This window comes from Aquarana catesbeiana, linkage group LG06, assembly GCF_042186555.1.
Source record: "Aquarana catesbeiana isolate 2022-GZ linkage group LG06, ASM4218655v1, whole genome shotgun sequence".
In the NCBI taxonomy this organism is placed as follows: Eukaryota; Metazoa; Chordata; class Amphibia; order Anura; family Ranidae; genus Aquarana; species Aquarana catesbeiana.
In genome coordinates, this window is record NC_133329.1 from 19068198 (window position 1) to 19086120 (window position 17923).

The 17923-nt window shown below is 45.6% G+C and overlaps 1 protein-coding gene across 1 annotated transcript in view; it reads left to right on the forward strand.

Annotated features, from left to right (window-relative positions):
• Window positions 1-17923, forward strand: part of LOC141148208 (uncharacterized) — a 256767-nt gene that overhangs the window by 114301 nt on the left and 124543 nt on the right. The window contains exon 4 of the mRNA XM_073635441.1: window positions 12451-12672. Within this exon, the coding sequence (XP_073491542.1) occupies window positions 12451-12672 (222 nt within the window). The remainder of the gene's footprint in view (window positions 1-12450; window positions 12673-17923) is intronic.

A 17923-nucleotide genomic window follows, 5' to 3' on the forward strand; every position in this document is an offset into this window, starting at 1 on the left:
CAACAACAGGATCAACAGAGTTGGCAATAGTAGAAGCTGTGAGTTGGTGGGAGGGAGAATTCCTGCATCAGGTTTTGGTACGGTTTGAGCTTACTTGTATTCTCTCGGTATACTGAACTTATCCATATGAGACCTCTGGATTGCCATTGGGCATAGGCTTTTTGTAGAGTGGAGGGTAAGAACATAGGGTTGCCTTGTATTTTGAGATGTTTTGAGATGCTGGAAGGCAGTCCAAGTAATTTTCTGACCTCCCTCCAGGTGATGACAGTATCCCTGAATAGTATGCTGGTTTTGAGGTGATGCGGCAGGTTGTTAGGATTGGAGTGGAGGATGCCTGCAAGGTCGTATGGTGAAGCCATAGAGTCCTCTAGAGCATAGTTGGAATATTTGGACCCTCCTGATAACCAGTCTAGTCCCTGTCTAAGTAAGCAGGCTAAATTATAAAAACAAATGTTGGGGAGTCCTGTCCCGCCCTTGCCCCTCGGGAGACATAGATTTTGGAGCGCAATGCGTGTTTTTTTGCTAGACCATAGGAAAGCTGTCACAGCCTTCTGAAGTTTTTGCACATCTGGATGCCTCAATAATAGAGGTATGGTTTGCATGGGGTACAGTAGGCATGCAAATGATACCATTTTAAAAAGGTGGGATCTCCCAAAAAGCGAGAGGGGAAGGGCACCCCAAGCCTCCAATTCCCGAACAATTTTGGCCACCAAGGGGGGATAGTTGAGTATATACAGAGAAGATGGGTCTCAGCCTATATGTATTCCTAAGTATGTGATATGTTGAGGTGCAATGGTCAGCAGGGACAAATGTGTCCACTTAATGGATAGTCGAGGGTGTAGTGCTAAGATTTCACTTTTATCAAAGTTTATACGAAAACCAGAGCAGAGACGGAAGGTCGTAAATATTTGTTTAAGTCTGTCAAAGTCTGATACGGGGTCAGTGGAAAACAATAAAATATCATCCGCAAATAGTGCAGAGCAGAGTTTTTGGTTTCCCAAGGTGATGCCACTAACCCCTTCAGTTGAATTGAGGATTCTAGATAAGGGTTCAATCGCAATGTTGAATAACAACGGGGATAGGGGGCAGCCCTGACGCGTTCCTTTTGCTAAGGGGATGGTGTCTGAAATTAAGTTGTGTGACAAGGCGTGCCGTCGTGAGGCGTACATTTGTGAGAGGAACCTTGTGATTTGACCTGAGAAGCCGAATTTTTCCATTACCCTGAAAAGCCATGAAAAACCAATGTTGTCAAAGGCTTTTTCGGCGTCTAGGGACATGATTGCTACGTCTTGATCGGGGTGTGTTTTAGCAAATTCTAGCGCCATTAAGACCTTGCGGATGTTTAGTGTAGCTGATCGTCCTGAGACAAAACCAGATTGGGCTGGGTGTAGGAGGGATGGAAGTAAGAGGGCTAAACGTGATGCTACGATTTTAGATAGGATTTTTACGTCCACATTTATTAGCGAGATTGGACGATAGGATCCTGGAAGTAGGGGATCCTTCCCTTTCTTAGAGATTAATTTGATATGAGCTTGTGTCCCTGTGGGGAGGTATGGACCTCCGTTCCACATGGCTGCATATACATGCTTCAGTGTGTTGGGAATGAAATCGGCGGTTAATTTGAAGAATTCCGCAGTGTACCCGTCGGGACCCGGAGCTTTAGCAGAGGCCATAGATTTGATCGTGTGTCGTATGTCTTCTAGGGTTATAGGCGCATTAAGTGCCTCAAAGTGTGACGTTTGAAGCCTGGGCTGGCGTATCTTGTCTAGCAGAGCTTCCACGGCAGGTTGATCTGCTGGGTCTGCTCAGTACAAATCAGTATAATAATCTGCAAGCAATTTGCTGACTTCGGCAGGCGAGGTAACTAACGAGCCGGAAGCATTTCTCAAGGTTGGGATATGTGTAGGACGTCTTGGTCCTGAGCATAGTCTGGCAAGCAATCTGCTTGCCTTGTTGCCAAATTTGTGAAAGTGAAGAGTAGAGTACGAAGTTTTAGCAGCTTTGTGTTGTTCTGCCCAGAGATCAAAGGCGCACTTGGCCCGCTTCCATTCCTGTATATTAGCTAAGGTGCGGTTTAGTATTAGCTTGTCATGAGGATTCACTCGCTTGCATATATTGTTGTCGGGTGTGTTTTTTAAATTGTACGGTGTATGAAATGATTTTACCTCGTAGGAAGGCTTTACCTGCTTCCCAGAAGAGGTTTGGGTCAGAAATATGTGCTCCATTTGTGGAGATATATTCTTCCCATGTTTGGTGCAAAACGTGTCGGAAGTCTTAATTATCCGCCAGATATGAAGGGAAACGCCAGATAGGGGAAGGTGTTGAGGGTGTGGATTGAGTCAAATGAACTGCGATGGGGCTGTGGTCTGAGATTCTGGCATTGTAGATGTCTGGGGTGTTTATAAGAGATACTAGGGCCGGGGAGGCAAAGAAGTAGTCTATACGAGAGAAGGTATTATGTGGGGGCAAGAAAAAAGTATATTCTCTGTCCGTTGGATGTGTCAGGCGCCAGATGTCAACAAAGTGCATAGATTCAATGGAGTGCGCTAGGGGAGTCAAGTCTGGTGTATGGGAGGGACCGGGCCTTGTCTTTTGCTTAGGGAGATAAGTGCAGTCTGCAGTGTGGACATGGCCGAGTTAAAGTCCTCACCCACTAAATGCAGTATTTCAGGGGCAGTGAGAACCCATTGAACCATGTCCTGGAAGAATAAAGTGTCTGGAGAGTTGGGAGCATAGATATTAGTGATAGCTACGGCTTTGTCGCCTATGGTCATATGTAAAGTCAATTTGTGGCCTAGGGCGTCAGCTCTCACCTCTCTGACAGAGTGTCGTAAGTTTTTATGAATTAAAATAGCTACACCAGCTTTGCGGCCTAATGCGGGGGACCCTTATACAGATCCTACCCACATTTTTTGAAGGCGAGTTAAATCGTCAGCGGAGAGATGTGTCTCCTGCAGTAGAGCCACATCTGCCCGAAGATGCCGTAAATGTCTAAGAATGGACATACGTTTATTTGGGGATCGGAGCCCCTTAACATTCCATGAAATAAATTTCAGGTGACTCCCATCGGCCGACAAAGACATGATTGGATATTATAGTTGTAATGAGTGGGAGGCTGATCAGGAAGCCTCCTGATATGTACAGTGTTAGCCAAACGGGAATCACCCAAAAGTTGTAGGTCACATAAAAGAAAAGGTACTAATAAGGCAAACATGAATTGCAAGTATATTAAGCAACAGGTATTGAGCTGTAACAAAGCAAGGTTATGGTTATTGCGTAGGAAACTACAAACAGTGTACTTCACTTTTTTCCACATGGGATACATCTACCCGTAATGCCTCTCAGTGACCCGCTAGCTCCTCACACATGAGCATGATTTTGGCTAAGAGGAGTGGGATAAGGGAGGAAGAAATGGGGGAAAGGGGGGAGGGTAGTAGGAAGGAGTAGGTAGAGGGGTAGGATCAGGGTATGGGGTTAAGGGAAGTGGCTGGTTGTATCTGTGTCAAAAATAGGCCCAGCTAAAATAATATAGTACAAAAGGGGGGGGGCTTAATCAAAGGGTCTGCCCAGTGAGGGGTCTATTGCTGTGAAGATCAACTCAGTTATTATGTTGACCTTTTGGGTAGACAGAGTGTGGGCAATGGGTGGTGGTATACCAGGCTGGGAGGCATTATAACATGAGCTTGAGCTAAAAAGAAATATCAACCGTGTAAAACATTACACCTAAGACAGGCTAACAAGTAAAATAAGAAGAAATCAGGTTAGAGACAATGGGGGGTAATATTACCCATCCGAGGAAGTGTAATTGGTCAGGTAAAGTTCCTGGAGTCCTTCATCAATTTGCAGAGCGGTCTTCTTGGTTAGTAAAGCAGCTGCGCTTGTATGGAGGTTTTGTGGGGCTGCGTTGATGTTTGGGTGGTATCTTCGCTGTCGACGGTGATGATGATGGTGAATTCTCTTCAATGTTGCTATGCTCCATTTCGGTGCCTCGGGTGGCGAGAAAATGTTCCGCCTCCTCAGGGGTATGAAACGTGAGGTGCTCTCCTTCATGTGTTTGGATGCGGAGGACAGCTGGATAGGCTAAGGAGAACCGAATTTGGTTATGATGAAGGGTGGAGCAGATCGGTGAAAACGCTTTACGCTGTTTCATTACCTCTATGGAATAATCTGCAAAAAGTAGGCGTTTGGCGCCATCAACCATTAAAGACCGTGAAGGACGAAACTTTTGCATTATGGCATTCTTGTCCGCGTAATTGAGGTACTTTACAATAACGTGGCGGGGTTTGGCACGTGATTCTGAGAATTGACCTATGCGGTGCGCGTGTTCAATAGTGCAGGGAATGCGAAGGCCCAGTTGTTCTGGGATGATTTTTGCGCATATATTGGCTAGCTGTGGTGTGGATACTGATTCAGGCAGTCCAATGATGCGTAAATTGTTTCTCCTCAAACGATTTTCCAAATCATCGAGTTTGTCCCATATGTCTCTGTTAGTAGCTGTGAGACGTGCTACTGCTGCAGATGAGGCTGTGAGTTCATCTTCCAGGGAGGAAATTCTATCTTCTACCTGATTGATTCTCTGTGCCTGTGCTTGTAGGTCAATATGTAACTGCTCTAACCCTCTATGTACTGCTGCATCCACTGTAGCTGTGAGAGTAGGGTCCAGCAGCGTGACTACAGCTTGTGCAATTCCAGCAGGGGAGGTAGGGTCCGTACCTGTCATGTCAGGATCTGAGGGGAGCTGTGGTTGCGGCTGTGGCTGCGTGTGTGCCTGCTCCATCATGCCTGGGGCGGCCGCCATCTTGGCTGTGTCTGCCGCTGTGTCTCCTCCGGTGGGGATTGTGGATGTGACCGCCCGAGCGTACGATCGCTCCACAAAGCGATCCATGGGAGCCCGCTGAGTGTCCGCACTGCGATGGGAGGTCTCCTCGGAGCAATAGCCAGCTTAAGAGGCAGATTTGTAGGGAGCGCTGCGGGAGCTGGAGCTAGCTACCTCCTCCTCATGTGGCGCCGGAACCGGAAGTTCGCTAAGCTTTTTAACACTTTTCAGTTACTCCAGCCACTCCAACCACACAACAGTTACTCAAGCCACTCCACCCAGTTACTCCACCCACTCCAGTTGTAGAGGCAAGAACACTTTTCACAATCTCCCCAGAAATTGTAGCTTTTCTAGTTTTTATTAATTTTATTCCGTACGTTTTTTGGCTCTGCGTAACTTCTGCATACTTTCAGCTATTAAAACCATTCAACTTTTAAAATGTTTGTCTCTTTCAGCTGATGATGGGACTTTTTCAACTTTTTTTCTACTCTTTATACTTTTTAAAATATTAAGCTTTTTAACACTTTTTTTTAACATTGAAGTCAATGGAGCATGCTTCAGATCCTTAAAATCTTCTTCCGCTCCTAAAAGTTTCAGCTCCTTCATACTTTCACCTACAGACACCAAACAAACTTTATAATGTTCACAAAATATTCAGCTATCTGGCTATATCTTTTCAGTTTGATATCTTTTACAGTTTTTGTGAAAAAGATGTTTGTTTAGTGGTCATTTCAGGAAATTTTAGCCATTAAACAGTGTACTGTGTTGCTTTTTTGTTGCCATGGTTACCAAAGCTTCTGTTATACACAGGGGGGAGGTGGCTGGAGCATCTCAGCTCTGATTACAGAGCTCGGGGGAGGGGACAGACACACCATGTACTGATTTATAATAGAGGAATATGATGGGGCAGGTTTGATGGGGCAATTCTGATGGGGCAGTTTTGATGGTGGCAATATGATGGGGGCAGTTTTGATGGGACAATTCTGATGGGGCAGTTTTGATAGGGCAATTCTGATGGGGCAGTTTTGATGGGGCAATTCTGATGGGGCAGTTTTGATGGGGGCAGTTTTAATGGTGGCAATATGATGGGGCAGTTTTGATGGGGCAATTCTGATGAGGCAGTTTTGATGGTGGCCATATAATGGGGCAGTTTTGATGGTGGCAATATGATGGGGCAGTTTTGATGGGGACAATTTTGATGGGGCAATTCTGATGGGGCAGTTTTGATGGTGGCAATATAATGGTGCAGTTTTGATGGTGGCAATATGATGGAGCAGTTTTGATGGGGACAATTTTGATGGGGCAGTTTTGATGGCAATATGATGGGGGCAGTTTTGCTGGGGGCCCTTTTAGCAATTCAGCTATTAAGCATTCCCACGCATTTTCCCCAGGAAATGCAATTTCTAGTTACAATTTTTGATGCAATTATTTGCAGCAGGGCTCGTTCCTGCGCTCCAACTAGAGTAACTGTGAGGACTTACAGTGTTGTGGCACCAGCACCACCATCACCAAAGGCCCAATTTTTCTGCCCCTGTTCAACAGGTGCATGTAATTACAATTCTTGATCTAATATTTCACAGCAGGGCCCGTTCCAGCGCCCACCAAGAGTAACTGTGAGGACTTGCAGTGTTGTGACACCAGCACCACCACCATCACCAAAGGCCCAAATTTCTGCCCCTGTTCAACAGGGGCATGTAATTACAATTCTTGATCTAATATTTCATAGCAGGGCCCTGTGAGGGCTTACAGTGTTGTGGCAACACCAACACCTAAGGCCCAAATTTCTGCAGAGTATATAGGTCAGGCCCCTACTTTCAAACATCCAACTTACAAACGACTCCTACTTGCAAACGGAAGGAGACAACAGGAAGTGAGATGAAATCTACCCCTAGGAAGGGAAATTCTCTCCTGTAAGAGTTAATATGGGAAAAACATTTCTCATTTCCACTGATGCTTTATCACCAATCCTTGTTTCACTAAAAACCCCAAATTTTCGAAAAACATTTGTCATTGGGACAAAAAGTGAGGTGAAATCTGTTTGCAGGTTCTGGTGCAAACCGAACCGGGGGGGGGGGGGTTCGGCTCATCCCTACTCTTAAATATGAGATGTGGGGTGAAAAAAGACCTCACATCTCATATTTAGAGTAATGGTGTGCCTGTGTTTTTCTCTCAGTCAGCCTGAGAGGGACATCGCACCCACCTCAGGTTGCTGAGTCCGGCGCCATCTTGTGATCCACATCCCTCAGCACACAGGAGTAGAGAGGATTGGGCAGGTCTCAACCCGCTACTTCTGCGGTGCTTGGGTTGGCTGGTTGGATCCCCGCAGGCTTCTAGTGCCGGCGGTATTGCGTTTTCTGGACTATTGCACTGGTCAGCCTGCACCTCTCCTACCTCAGGCTGCAGTGTCCAGCGCCATCTTGGCACCATCTTGGAATCTGCCGGCTCACATCGCTCGGGAGAGGAGAGGCCCCTGGAGGGTTACACACCGCTACTTCCACGGTGCTCGGGGTGGCTGGGGGATCCCTGTGAGCTCCTACCACTGCAGCCACTTCTTTTGCTGGGTTATTGTGCCCATAGAGAGCCTCAGTATGTCGGGGCGGGACAGGAGTATGTAAACTTATGAGCACAACTGTACATCTTATTTTGTCCCAGAGATCATGATGTCATCGATTTAGTGAAACACAGCAACTTTCAAATTCAGGGTAATTAAATCTCGAGCAATCAATTCATGACAAATCGTCGAATGAAGGTAGCCTAACGGAAGGACAGTGAAAGTGTACTGGTGGCTGTCCCATACAAAGGCAAACTGGTCCTGACACTCTGGGTCTATCAAAATCGAAAAGCGTTAGCCAAGTTTATCACAGAATGATATTCTCCTGCCTCTTTAGCAATTTTCTCAATGATTGAAATCATATCTGGTACAGCTGACTTCAATGTAGGTACCACTTTGTTTAGACCTCTGTAATCCACAGTAATTCTATATGTCCTATCAGGTTTCTTTACTGGGAACACTGGAGACGAGAAAGGACTTACAGCAGGTCTAAGTATCCCTACTTTTAACAGTTCTTGAATAGTCTCCCCAATTTCTGTGTGGCCTCCAGGAAGTCTGTACTGCTTGAGACAGACTGGCTTCTCTGGTGGAGGAATGTAGACAGGGGTCCATTTCGCATGACCTCTGACCATAGCCTTCACCGCCCTAACCAGATACTCTTTATTAGTATACCCAAATGTGAATGTACCCTGTTTAGTCTGAATAGACTGACCTTGAAGTATTTTTGGGTAACTCTGATATCAAAAAATTTGTCCAAAATCCTGGTCCATTGCCAATAGCCAATTTCACCCGTACCCTAACTGCTGTTGTGGTATGCCCTCCCAATCCTTCTACATATTAACTTTAGCTCCAGTATCAACTAAAACCATCAGATGTGTAGGAGAACATGACTTCCCGCACCATACAGTGACAGGCGCATATGGGCGTTGGTCTCCTGTTGCCACTGCCCTCACTGCTATTACAGGAGACCCACCTTCCCTTTATAAAAGATAAGGAACCTCCCAATTCCCTTTTATGAGTCTCTCTAACTCCTCCCCAGGACAAGGGGATTGGGTTTTGGGTTCATGTGTAGTTTTGGGAATTGGTTTCAGGCTAACAAGTGGGGCGTGTTGTGTTTCCGCTAAATCTAGGCTGATGTTATTTTCACTAGGAGTAGTTTTCCTAACCCTGACCATTTTCCCCACTAAATGTTTCCACCTCTTCAGCAATTTCTGCAGTAGAAATACCATCTATCTCATCTTTAGGTACTCCTGCCTTTAATAGGTCCACCCCATAGGTGTGCGCAGCCTATTGCATTAGGGTGTGCACCCCAAAGCTCAAACACACATGCATGCTTCTCCTGGTAGGCTGAATCCTGTCCCACACTGCAGGCTGTGTTTAGTTCTCCTTCTCCTGCCTTTTGTTGTAAAGTCAAATAAGGCACGCTGGGGAAGGGGGCTAGGCAGTGTAGTTACCATTGGCTAAGGAGGCAGCAGAGATGTGGAGCAAGCCTCTAGCTTTTTACAGACCCTACATGGTTGGCAACCTTGGTGATTAGGGTGTGCCCAGGCACACCTGGCACACCCCCTGCGCATGCCTATGGTCCACCCACATTTTTTTCCTAGAGATAACTACCCTGGTTTTCCCTTCACCTCCTGTCTTCTCTCTCACATTCCCTCCTCTGTTATTTTATGCTTGTTTTCTTCCTGTCTGGCCTTGACCTTATCTACGGCCCTGACAGGTTTTGTTTTAGTCTCCTCTAACTCCCCCAACTGGTTTAAAACAGTGGTGGCTTCATGAATCTTGTTTTTTAATCCAAGGCCTCCCAGCAAGGACAATAAAGGAGACCGGAAGGCCCGGATTGGCCATAGGGCAAACTGGGCACTTAACCCCTTCCCAGCCGGGGTCATTAGTACAGTGACAGTGCATGTTTTTAGCACTGATCACTGTGTTAGTGTCACTGGTCCCCACAAATTGTCAAATACATTAGTTAGTGTCAGATTGTCAGCCGCAATATTGCAGTCCCGCTACAAGTCACCATTACTAGTATAAAAAAAATCCATAAATACAGTGGGGATGGAAAGTATTCAGACCCCCTTACATTTTTCACTCTTTGTTATATTGCAACCATTTGCTAAAATCATTTAAGTTCATTTTTTTCCTCATTAATGTACACACAGCACCCCATATTGACAGAAAAACACAGAATTGTTGACATTTTTGCAAATTTATTAAAAAAGAAAAACTGAAATATCACATGGTCCTAAGTATTTAGACCAGATGACCTTGATCAAGAGCACCTAAGTTGGCTAATCAAAACTCCCCCCAGCACTGCCACTCATCCCCCCCCCAACCAAGGAGTAAAATAAGGGATAAAAATAGAGAATATGTGGAAGGGAGAGGAAAAGAGGGGGAGGAACAAAGAAAAAGGGAGAGAAAGAATAATAGACAGAACAAGAAAGATGGCTAGGGAGAGGGATGGTGGAAAAAAACAAGAAATTACGATATTGAGAGATAAAAGGGAAAGAAAGGAGAACAAAATCTACCATAAGGGGTTTTTATACTGTACGAGTGGAAGGGACTCGGAACGCTAAATGTCCGTGGGTTAGGGGTGCAAATTACTTGTCTTGCCTTGGGTGCTGACAACCCACGCTACGAAAATAATTTTACTCTTAGGGGTCCCACAACTTGGGAAATTTTATCAAGGGGTCACGGCACTAGAAGGTTGAGAACCACTGCTTTAGTGTGTCAGTATGTGTAGATAGGACCACACCAAAGAAAACCAAAAAACAAGATTTGTATTATTGTTTTTTGTCCCTACTACGAGTACAAAGAACAAATCACGCACACACATACGGTTTTGCTGCTATTAACAGGAGTAGGAAAATGTATTTTGCCATTTTTTTTGGTTGTGAATCATGATAATGGCATAAATACAATTTTATATACCGTATATATCTATACATATATATATATATATATATATATATATATATATATCTATACATATATATATATCTATATATCTATATATATATATAGATATATATATAGATATATAGATATATATATATATATATATTTTTTTTTATATATATATGTATTTATTTATTTTTTATTTACCGTATATACTCGAGTATAAGTCGAATTTTTCAGCACATTTCGACTTATACTCGAGTCAAGCACTTTTCTGCAGGAAAAAATTTCATTTTCCGAACCGACTTTGGGGCCCTGTATCTCAGGGCCACTTGGTTCCTAGCACCAAGTGGCCCCGAGATACGGGGCCCCAAAATCGGTTCGGAAAATGTCATTCTCTGCTGCAGAAAAGTGCTTGACATTTTCTGAACCGACTTTGGGGCCCCTTATCTCAGAGCCACTTAGTGCTAGGTACCCCAAATTTGGTGTGCAAACCCAGTGGCACTGGTACCATAACATATCCAAAGATGGAGTTCTTACCACCAAGTGGCCCCGAGATACGGGGCCCCAAATCCGGTTCAGAAAGAAAATGTCATTCTCTGCTATAGAAAAGTGCTTGACAATTTCTGAACTGATATTTGGGGCCCTGTATCTCGGGGCCACTGGGTGCTAGAAACCCCAGCTTTGGATATTTTATGGTGCTAGTTCCACTGGGTTTGCACACCAAATTTGGGGTTCTTAGCTCTTTTTACAACAAAACAAATCAGGAGATATCTGTAAAGATTTCCCAGCAAATAAAAGCCCAATCTGTCCTGAAAAAAAAAAAAAAACTATAATTCAACTGGATACACTAATCAGTTGTGATGATACAGTATATACGGTTTTACTAACACAAGTTGCAAAATTGGGTCTGGGTGTTAAAGGGTACCTCAACTTTCATGGGGAAAAACATAGCATATAAAAAAATAATAATATTGCAACACGAGTCATATTTTTTCTTAACAAAAGTGGAGTTACACTTTAGTGCCAGTTCACACCAGTGTGTGGTGTGAGATCGCATGTGATTTGCACCGCACTGTATTGCAAATCACATGCAATGTCCGTGCGATGCAATTTCAGCTAATTCAGCCATACAGATATGGTTTGGATGAATTTACATCACATTTGGACCAAACACGCACAGGACCCTTTTTTTGGTCCGCACCAGAATGGGATCATATGGGTGTTCACACCCATGCAATCCGATTCATGCCCGAACTGTCAGTTCGCAATGCGATATGTGAGTTGAAATGGGGGTGTCATTAACAATGTATTAACACTCCCCGCAGTTTGCATATGGCAGTGTGAACTGCATTGCGAGTCAGGTGCGATGCGCAAATCCACAGTGGATTCGCAGGGTTCCCACATCGCACAAGTGTAAATCGGCATTTAAAGGGGATGTAATCCTTCCTGTTTTTTCACCTTAATGCATCCTATGCATTAAGGTGAAAAAACATCTGACAGTTACCGGCCCCCCAGCCCCCCCCCCCCCCCGTTTTGATTACCTGAGCCCTGGAAAGTCCTGCATCGAGAACGCGCTGCATCTTTGCCTGGGGTTCTTGATTGGATAGTTTGATAGCAGCGCAGCCATTGGCTCCCGCTGCTGTCAATCAAACCCAATAAGGCCGGCGCCGGGGGGGGCGGGCGCTGGGGGGCGGGGCCGAGTCCTGCATTCGACGGCTATGGATGAGCTTTCCAGAGGGTGTTATCTGAGGCAGGGAGGAGCCGAGAGAGCCGCTGGGGGACCCTAGAAAACGCAGTTCGGGGGCCACACTGTGCAAAACAAGCTGCACAGTGGAGGTAAGTATGACATGTTTGTTATTTCTTTATTTTTTTAAATCAAACCTTTAGTATCACTTTAAGGTTTGTTTTGACATTGGTCAAGAAGAGGTTAACTCTAAAACTGCCTTACTGGGCCTCCCTATGACTTTCTCTTTTGTGCACTCCACTGACTACAGACACTTGGATGCTACCGTAGATGTTCTATTAACATTGCCAGTGCCACTAATGGAAGTAAATGAATGACAATTGTATCTTCAAGAAGAATTTGACTGTAATAAACACTCATGATAATGGTGGTGATGATAATGATCTGTACATAGAGAAGGAAGAATGTAACTCTTATTATTAATACTTTGTGTGTCTACAGGGAAGGATAATGTGATCATAGTAATGGATGATGTGGAGGACAGCAGTGATCAGAAGAAGACGCAGATATTGGAAAGTCATCCTGACATAGAAGATTTATACCACAATCTCTTTTTATTTAGTCCTCAGGAAAATTTATCAGAGTTCAGAACCTTATTATCATCTCTGCTGAACATCAATAAACCTCCGCAACCACAGGCTGAGGAAGCCGGACCTGTAGAAGGTAACATTTCAGTCTTATATGACTTTAGTTTAATGGATGATATATCCATTTTATTTGGTTGTTTATACAGAGGGCTAAAAGGGAAGCCTCATACTAACAGCGTCTACCTTTAAAGCCCCCCACTTTAAGGGCCAAAAGAAAGCAATGGGGCAACAGTATAAAACACCTGGAGGTGAGTTCCAGTCACATTACATTTTCCTCTTAACTAGGGATGAGCTTCGAGTTTGAGTCGAACCCGTGTTCGAGTCGAACATCGTATGTTCGACTGTTCGTTGAATTGGGAACGTTATATTCTGTTTGCGCCAAATTTGAGTGGCACGTCTCGGCCCATAATTCACTGCGGCATCGCAGTGCATTGCTGGATGATAAAAGGCCAAGCATGCACTATGACCCGCATGCTTGGCCAATCACAGCGCAGTCTGTACAGAGAGCCGTAATTGGCCAAAGCCACCCTTGCTCAGGGGGTTTAGTACACGCCCCACACTATATAAGGCCGCCTGCATGGCGGCCTTGTGTAGTGTGTTGCGGTGGGGGCGGAGAGATAGACAGAGAAACAGTGTCATTTGATTTAAGTTAGCTAGAGTAGGCAGGCGAGTCAGTTAGCTGCACTAACAGTGTATTGTGTATATATATACGCATCCTAGGTGTTGTATATTTGTAGTCAGAGTCTTCAAGTGTGAAATGCGATACTCCTAATAACCAAGGCCTGAGGTGTGCCTTGGCCTGACTGGTCAGTATGCCTGAAAAGAGGGCAAAAATACACCAAATTTAGGTGAAGAAGGGAAGGTAACAATCCATTAAGTGGATTAGCGTGCGCCCGGATGGCAACGGTAAGTATCACAGGAGAAACCCACCAACTCCCAACTAAACGTCCCATGAAATATTGGATGAGCCTGATGCCCTAGACAACCCAGACATGAGAATGAACCGCTTGTGAATGAGAGGATACGTGGGGGAAAGGGAGCAAGGGCTGGCCCGAGGAGCCCCTGCAAACTGATGACCGCGAAGAACGAAATACTTTACACGGACACCAGTGAAGTAGCTCATTGAAATGCCCACCAACCCCTGGCCTACCCATACTTGGTATGAGGAAGTGAGAGGGTGAGTGCAACAGACAACAGGCAGGAGTACGAAATGCTGGATACCTGATGGATGTGATGGAGTAGGTGGATAAGGCCCATGCACTATGGAAATAAGCATCCTCGAACAAGAAGAAACCATGCCAGAGACAGAACACCGGTCCCACCTGATTCGATCGGGTCATGCTTCAGACTGAAACATGACAACTGAGTCTGAATCCTTAACCGAGGAAGGAGGGCCAGACTCCATCCCAGGGAAATTAATCCCATGGCATTATACCGTCGAACCCAAAGTGACTGAAGCCCCCCCCTACCTGGAACAGGCTGGGAATCGGAAAAATGACTGGACTGACGTCCCTGAGCAGTTCTCCAGGCAACGTCCTAGACAAGAGATCAGAGCTGAGAGTGGAATGCAGAATCATGACGACGTTTGCCCAAACCTACCACTTAAGGACTGTCAATGGGACGTGGCTCAGCACGCACACTGAGAGAGACTATAAATCCCTGGGCGGTAACCAAGGCCTCTGCAACAGGACGTCAACTGAAAGAAAATTGACGACTGCTTCCAACCCAAGGGTAAGCCCAGTGGTGAAACAAAATCTGCACTAATCAACTAGCCCTAACAATGGGCAGGACTGATGGAAGTGAGTGCAAGCATGGTTGATGTCAGTATGGATGCCAATACAGCCCAACCTGAGAACACAAACTACAGAAATGAGAGACAACCAGACATGAGAACAACAATGCCCCTCTGTGCCTACCTAAGTATGAGAACATGACCAGAAATATCAAGACCACTGCACGTAAATGAACCTGATGACGGACCCCCCCACCCTTGTCTAAGTGGCAAGTGAGCCCTAGCAACCTGCAGTGCAGAGACAGGTAATTAAACTGAAAACTCAGGGCTGGTGTATCCACAGACTGTGGTGGGTGGTCATACAGGTGTGGTGAATGAACGTGATTTGTATGATTGTGGTCAACAATCATTAACAAACGAAACCTCAGCCCGTATGGATCTGTAGACGTGACAGATCCCGACATGTGAGCCCTAGCTAACTGACCCAGGTACAAACATGAACAAAGATACAATGAGACATGACAAACAACGAAGATGAAAAACAGCTACCAAAGTATATGCCGTGACTGAACAACAACGCCTCTCTGAGAAACGCTAAGGCTGAAAGGCTATGACAGAAATGCTGGGACTGAACGCCGAGGCAGAAATGCTATGAATGAAATCCTGGGGCAGAAACGCAAGGACAGCAACGCTATGACAGAAAACGCTATGACAGAAATGCTGATACTGAATGCTGAGTCAGAAACGTAATGACAGAAATCCTGGGGCAGAAATGCTGAGACTGAAACGCTGAGGCAGAAATGCCATGACAGAAATCCTGGGGCAGAAATGCTATGACAAAATGCTGAGACTGGAACGCTGAAGCAGAAATGACAGAAATCCTGGGGCAGAAATGCTGAGGTAGAAATGCCATGACAGAAATCCTGGGGCAGAAACAGAGGGACAGCAACGCTATGACAAAAAAGCTGAAACTGAACGCTGAGGCAGAAACGAAATGACAGAAATCCTGGGGCAGAAACACTGACAGAAATGCCGAGACTTAGGCGCTGAAGCAGAAATGCAATGACAGAAATCCTGGGGCAGAAACGCTGAGGCAGAAATGCCGTGACAGAAATCCTGGGGCAGAAAAGCAAGGACAGCAACGCTATGACAGAAACGCTATGACAGAAACGCTGAAAACTGAACGCTGAGGCAGAAATGAAATTACAGAAATCCTGGGGCAGAAACGCAACAACAGAACGCTGAGGCAGAAATGCAATGACAGAAAACCTGGGGCAGAAGCGCTATGAAAGAGATGCTGAGACTGAACGCCGAGACAGAAATGCTGAGCAGAACACTATGACAGAAAAATGCCATAACAGAAATCCTGAGGCAGAGATGCCATGACAGAAATCCTGTGGCAGAAATGCTATGACAGAAATTCTGGGGCAGAAAACGCTATGACAGAAATCCAGGGGGAGAAAATGCTATGAAAAAAAAAAAAACCCTGGGGCAGAAACGCTATGACAGAAATGCTGAGACTGTACTCCGAGACAGAAATGCTGGGGCAGAACACTGTGACAGAAATGCTGGGGCAGAACGCTGTGACAGAAATGCTGGGGCAGAACGCTGTGACAGAAATGTTGGGGCAGAACACTGTGACAGAAATGCTGGGGCAGAACACTTTGACAGAAATGCTGGGGCAGAATTCTGTGACAGAAATTCTGGGGCAGAAAACGCTATGACAGAAATCCAGGGGGAGAAAATGCTATGAAAAAAAAAAAAACCCTGGGGCAGAAACGCTATGACAGAAATGCTGAGACTGTACTCCGAGACAGAAATGCTGGGGCAGAACACTGTGACAGAAATGCTGGGGCAGAACGCTGTGACAGAAATGCTGGGGCAGAACGCTGTGACAGAAATGTTGGGGCAGAACACTGTGACAGAAATGCTGGGGCAGAACACTTTGACAGAAATGCTGGGGCAGAATTCTGTGACAGAAATTCTGGGGCAGAAAACGCTATGACAGAAATACTGGGGCAGAAAACGCTATGAAGAAAAAACCCTGGGGCAGAAACGCTATGACAGAAATGCTGAGACAAAAATGCTGGAGCAGAACACTGTGACAGAAATTCTGGGGCAGAACGCTGTGACACAAATGCTGGGGCAGAATGCTCTGACAGAAATGCTGGGGCAGAACGCTGTGACATAAATGCCAGGGCAGAACGCTGTGACAGAAATGCTGGGGCAGAACGCTGTGACAGAAATGCTGGGGCAGAACGCTGTGACAGAAATGCTGGGGCAGAACGCTGTGACAGAAATGTTGGGGCAGAACGCTGTGACATAAATGCCGGGGCAGAACGCTGTGACAGAAATGCCGGGGCAGAACGCTGTGACAAAAATGCTGGGGCAGAACGCTATGACAGAAAATCTGGGGCAGAACGCTGTGACAGAAATGCTGGGGCAGAACGCTGTGACAGAAATGCTGGGGCAGAACGCTGTGACATAAATGCTGGGGCAGAACGCTGTGACAGAAATGCCGGGGCAGAACGCTATGACAAAAATGCTGGGGCAGAACGCTATGACAGAAAATCTGGGGAAGAATGCTATGACAGAAATCCTGGGGCAGAAATGCCATGACAAAAAAGCTGGGGTAGAACGCTATGACAGAAATGCCGGGGCAGAATGCTATAACAGAAATGCCAGGGCAGAACACTATGACAGAAATGCTGGGGCAGAACGCTATGACAGAAATGCCGGGGCAGAACGCTTTGACAGAAATGCCAGGGCAGAATGCTATGACAGAAAAACGCTATGACAGAAACGCTGGGGCAAGAAAAACGCTATGACTGAAAATGCTATGACAGAATTCCTGGGGCAGAAAGGTTATGATAGAAACACTGACCAGAGAAACAAAATAACCAAGTAAAAGCAGCAATGTATCTGGTTTACATCCTCCCCATCTTGCCAAGCCAAGCCCTGCTGACAATGAATGTGACCTTATGTAAGCTTGAGAATGACATGCGACTAAAAACCACAATGAACCATTCATAGGCACCACGGCAAGCTACCATACAGTTACCTAGCAATAAGCCTGGTCACAGTGTGTACCCATAAGGGGTGACGGGCTGTACCTTCTACGGAGGTCAAGCATATAATCCAGTTAGTAGCTTGAACGCCTGATGTATATTCCTGAACATATATGTAGCAACTGTTGTGTATACAATCTCACCTTGTATAATCTTATAAATGCATATATTGAATGCTATGTAATGTACAAGTGAAATTCAATAAAAATCTATTGTTTAAAAAAAAAAAAAAACCACAATAAAAATTGATAATGATAACTGATGACAATCCAGCATGGTACATCTACTGCAAGCCACAACAGACCTGTCACCTCCCGTCTGGCCATTGCCATGACTGCTGTGGGCAGGTCTGATGTCCTCTGTGACTGTGCTGCAGCTATACTAATTGTGGGGAGAGAGGAGCAGGCAGGCGGGTGGCCGCCCATCCCCCTGTGTGAGCACCGAGAGAAACGGCAGGCAGCCCCCCCGTGGAGCCACATGAGGAGAGGAGCAGGCAGGCGGGTTGGCTGATCACCCCCCCGTGAACA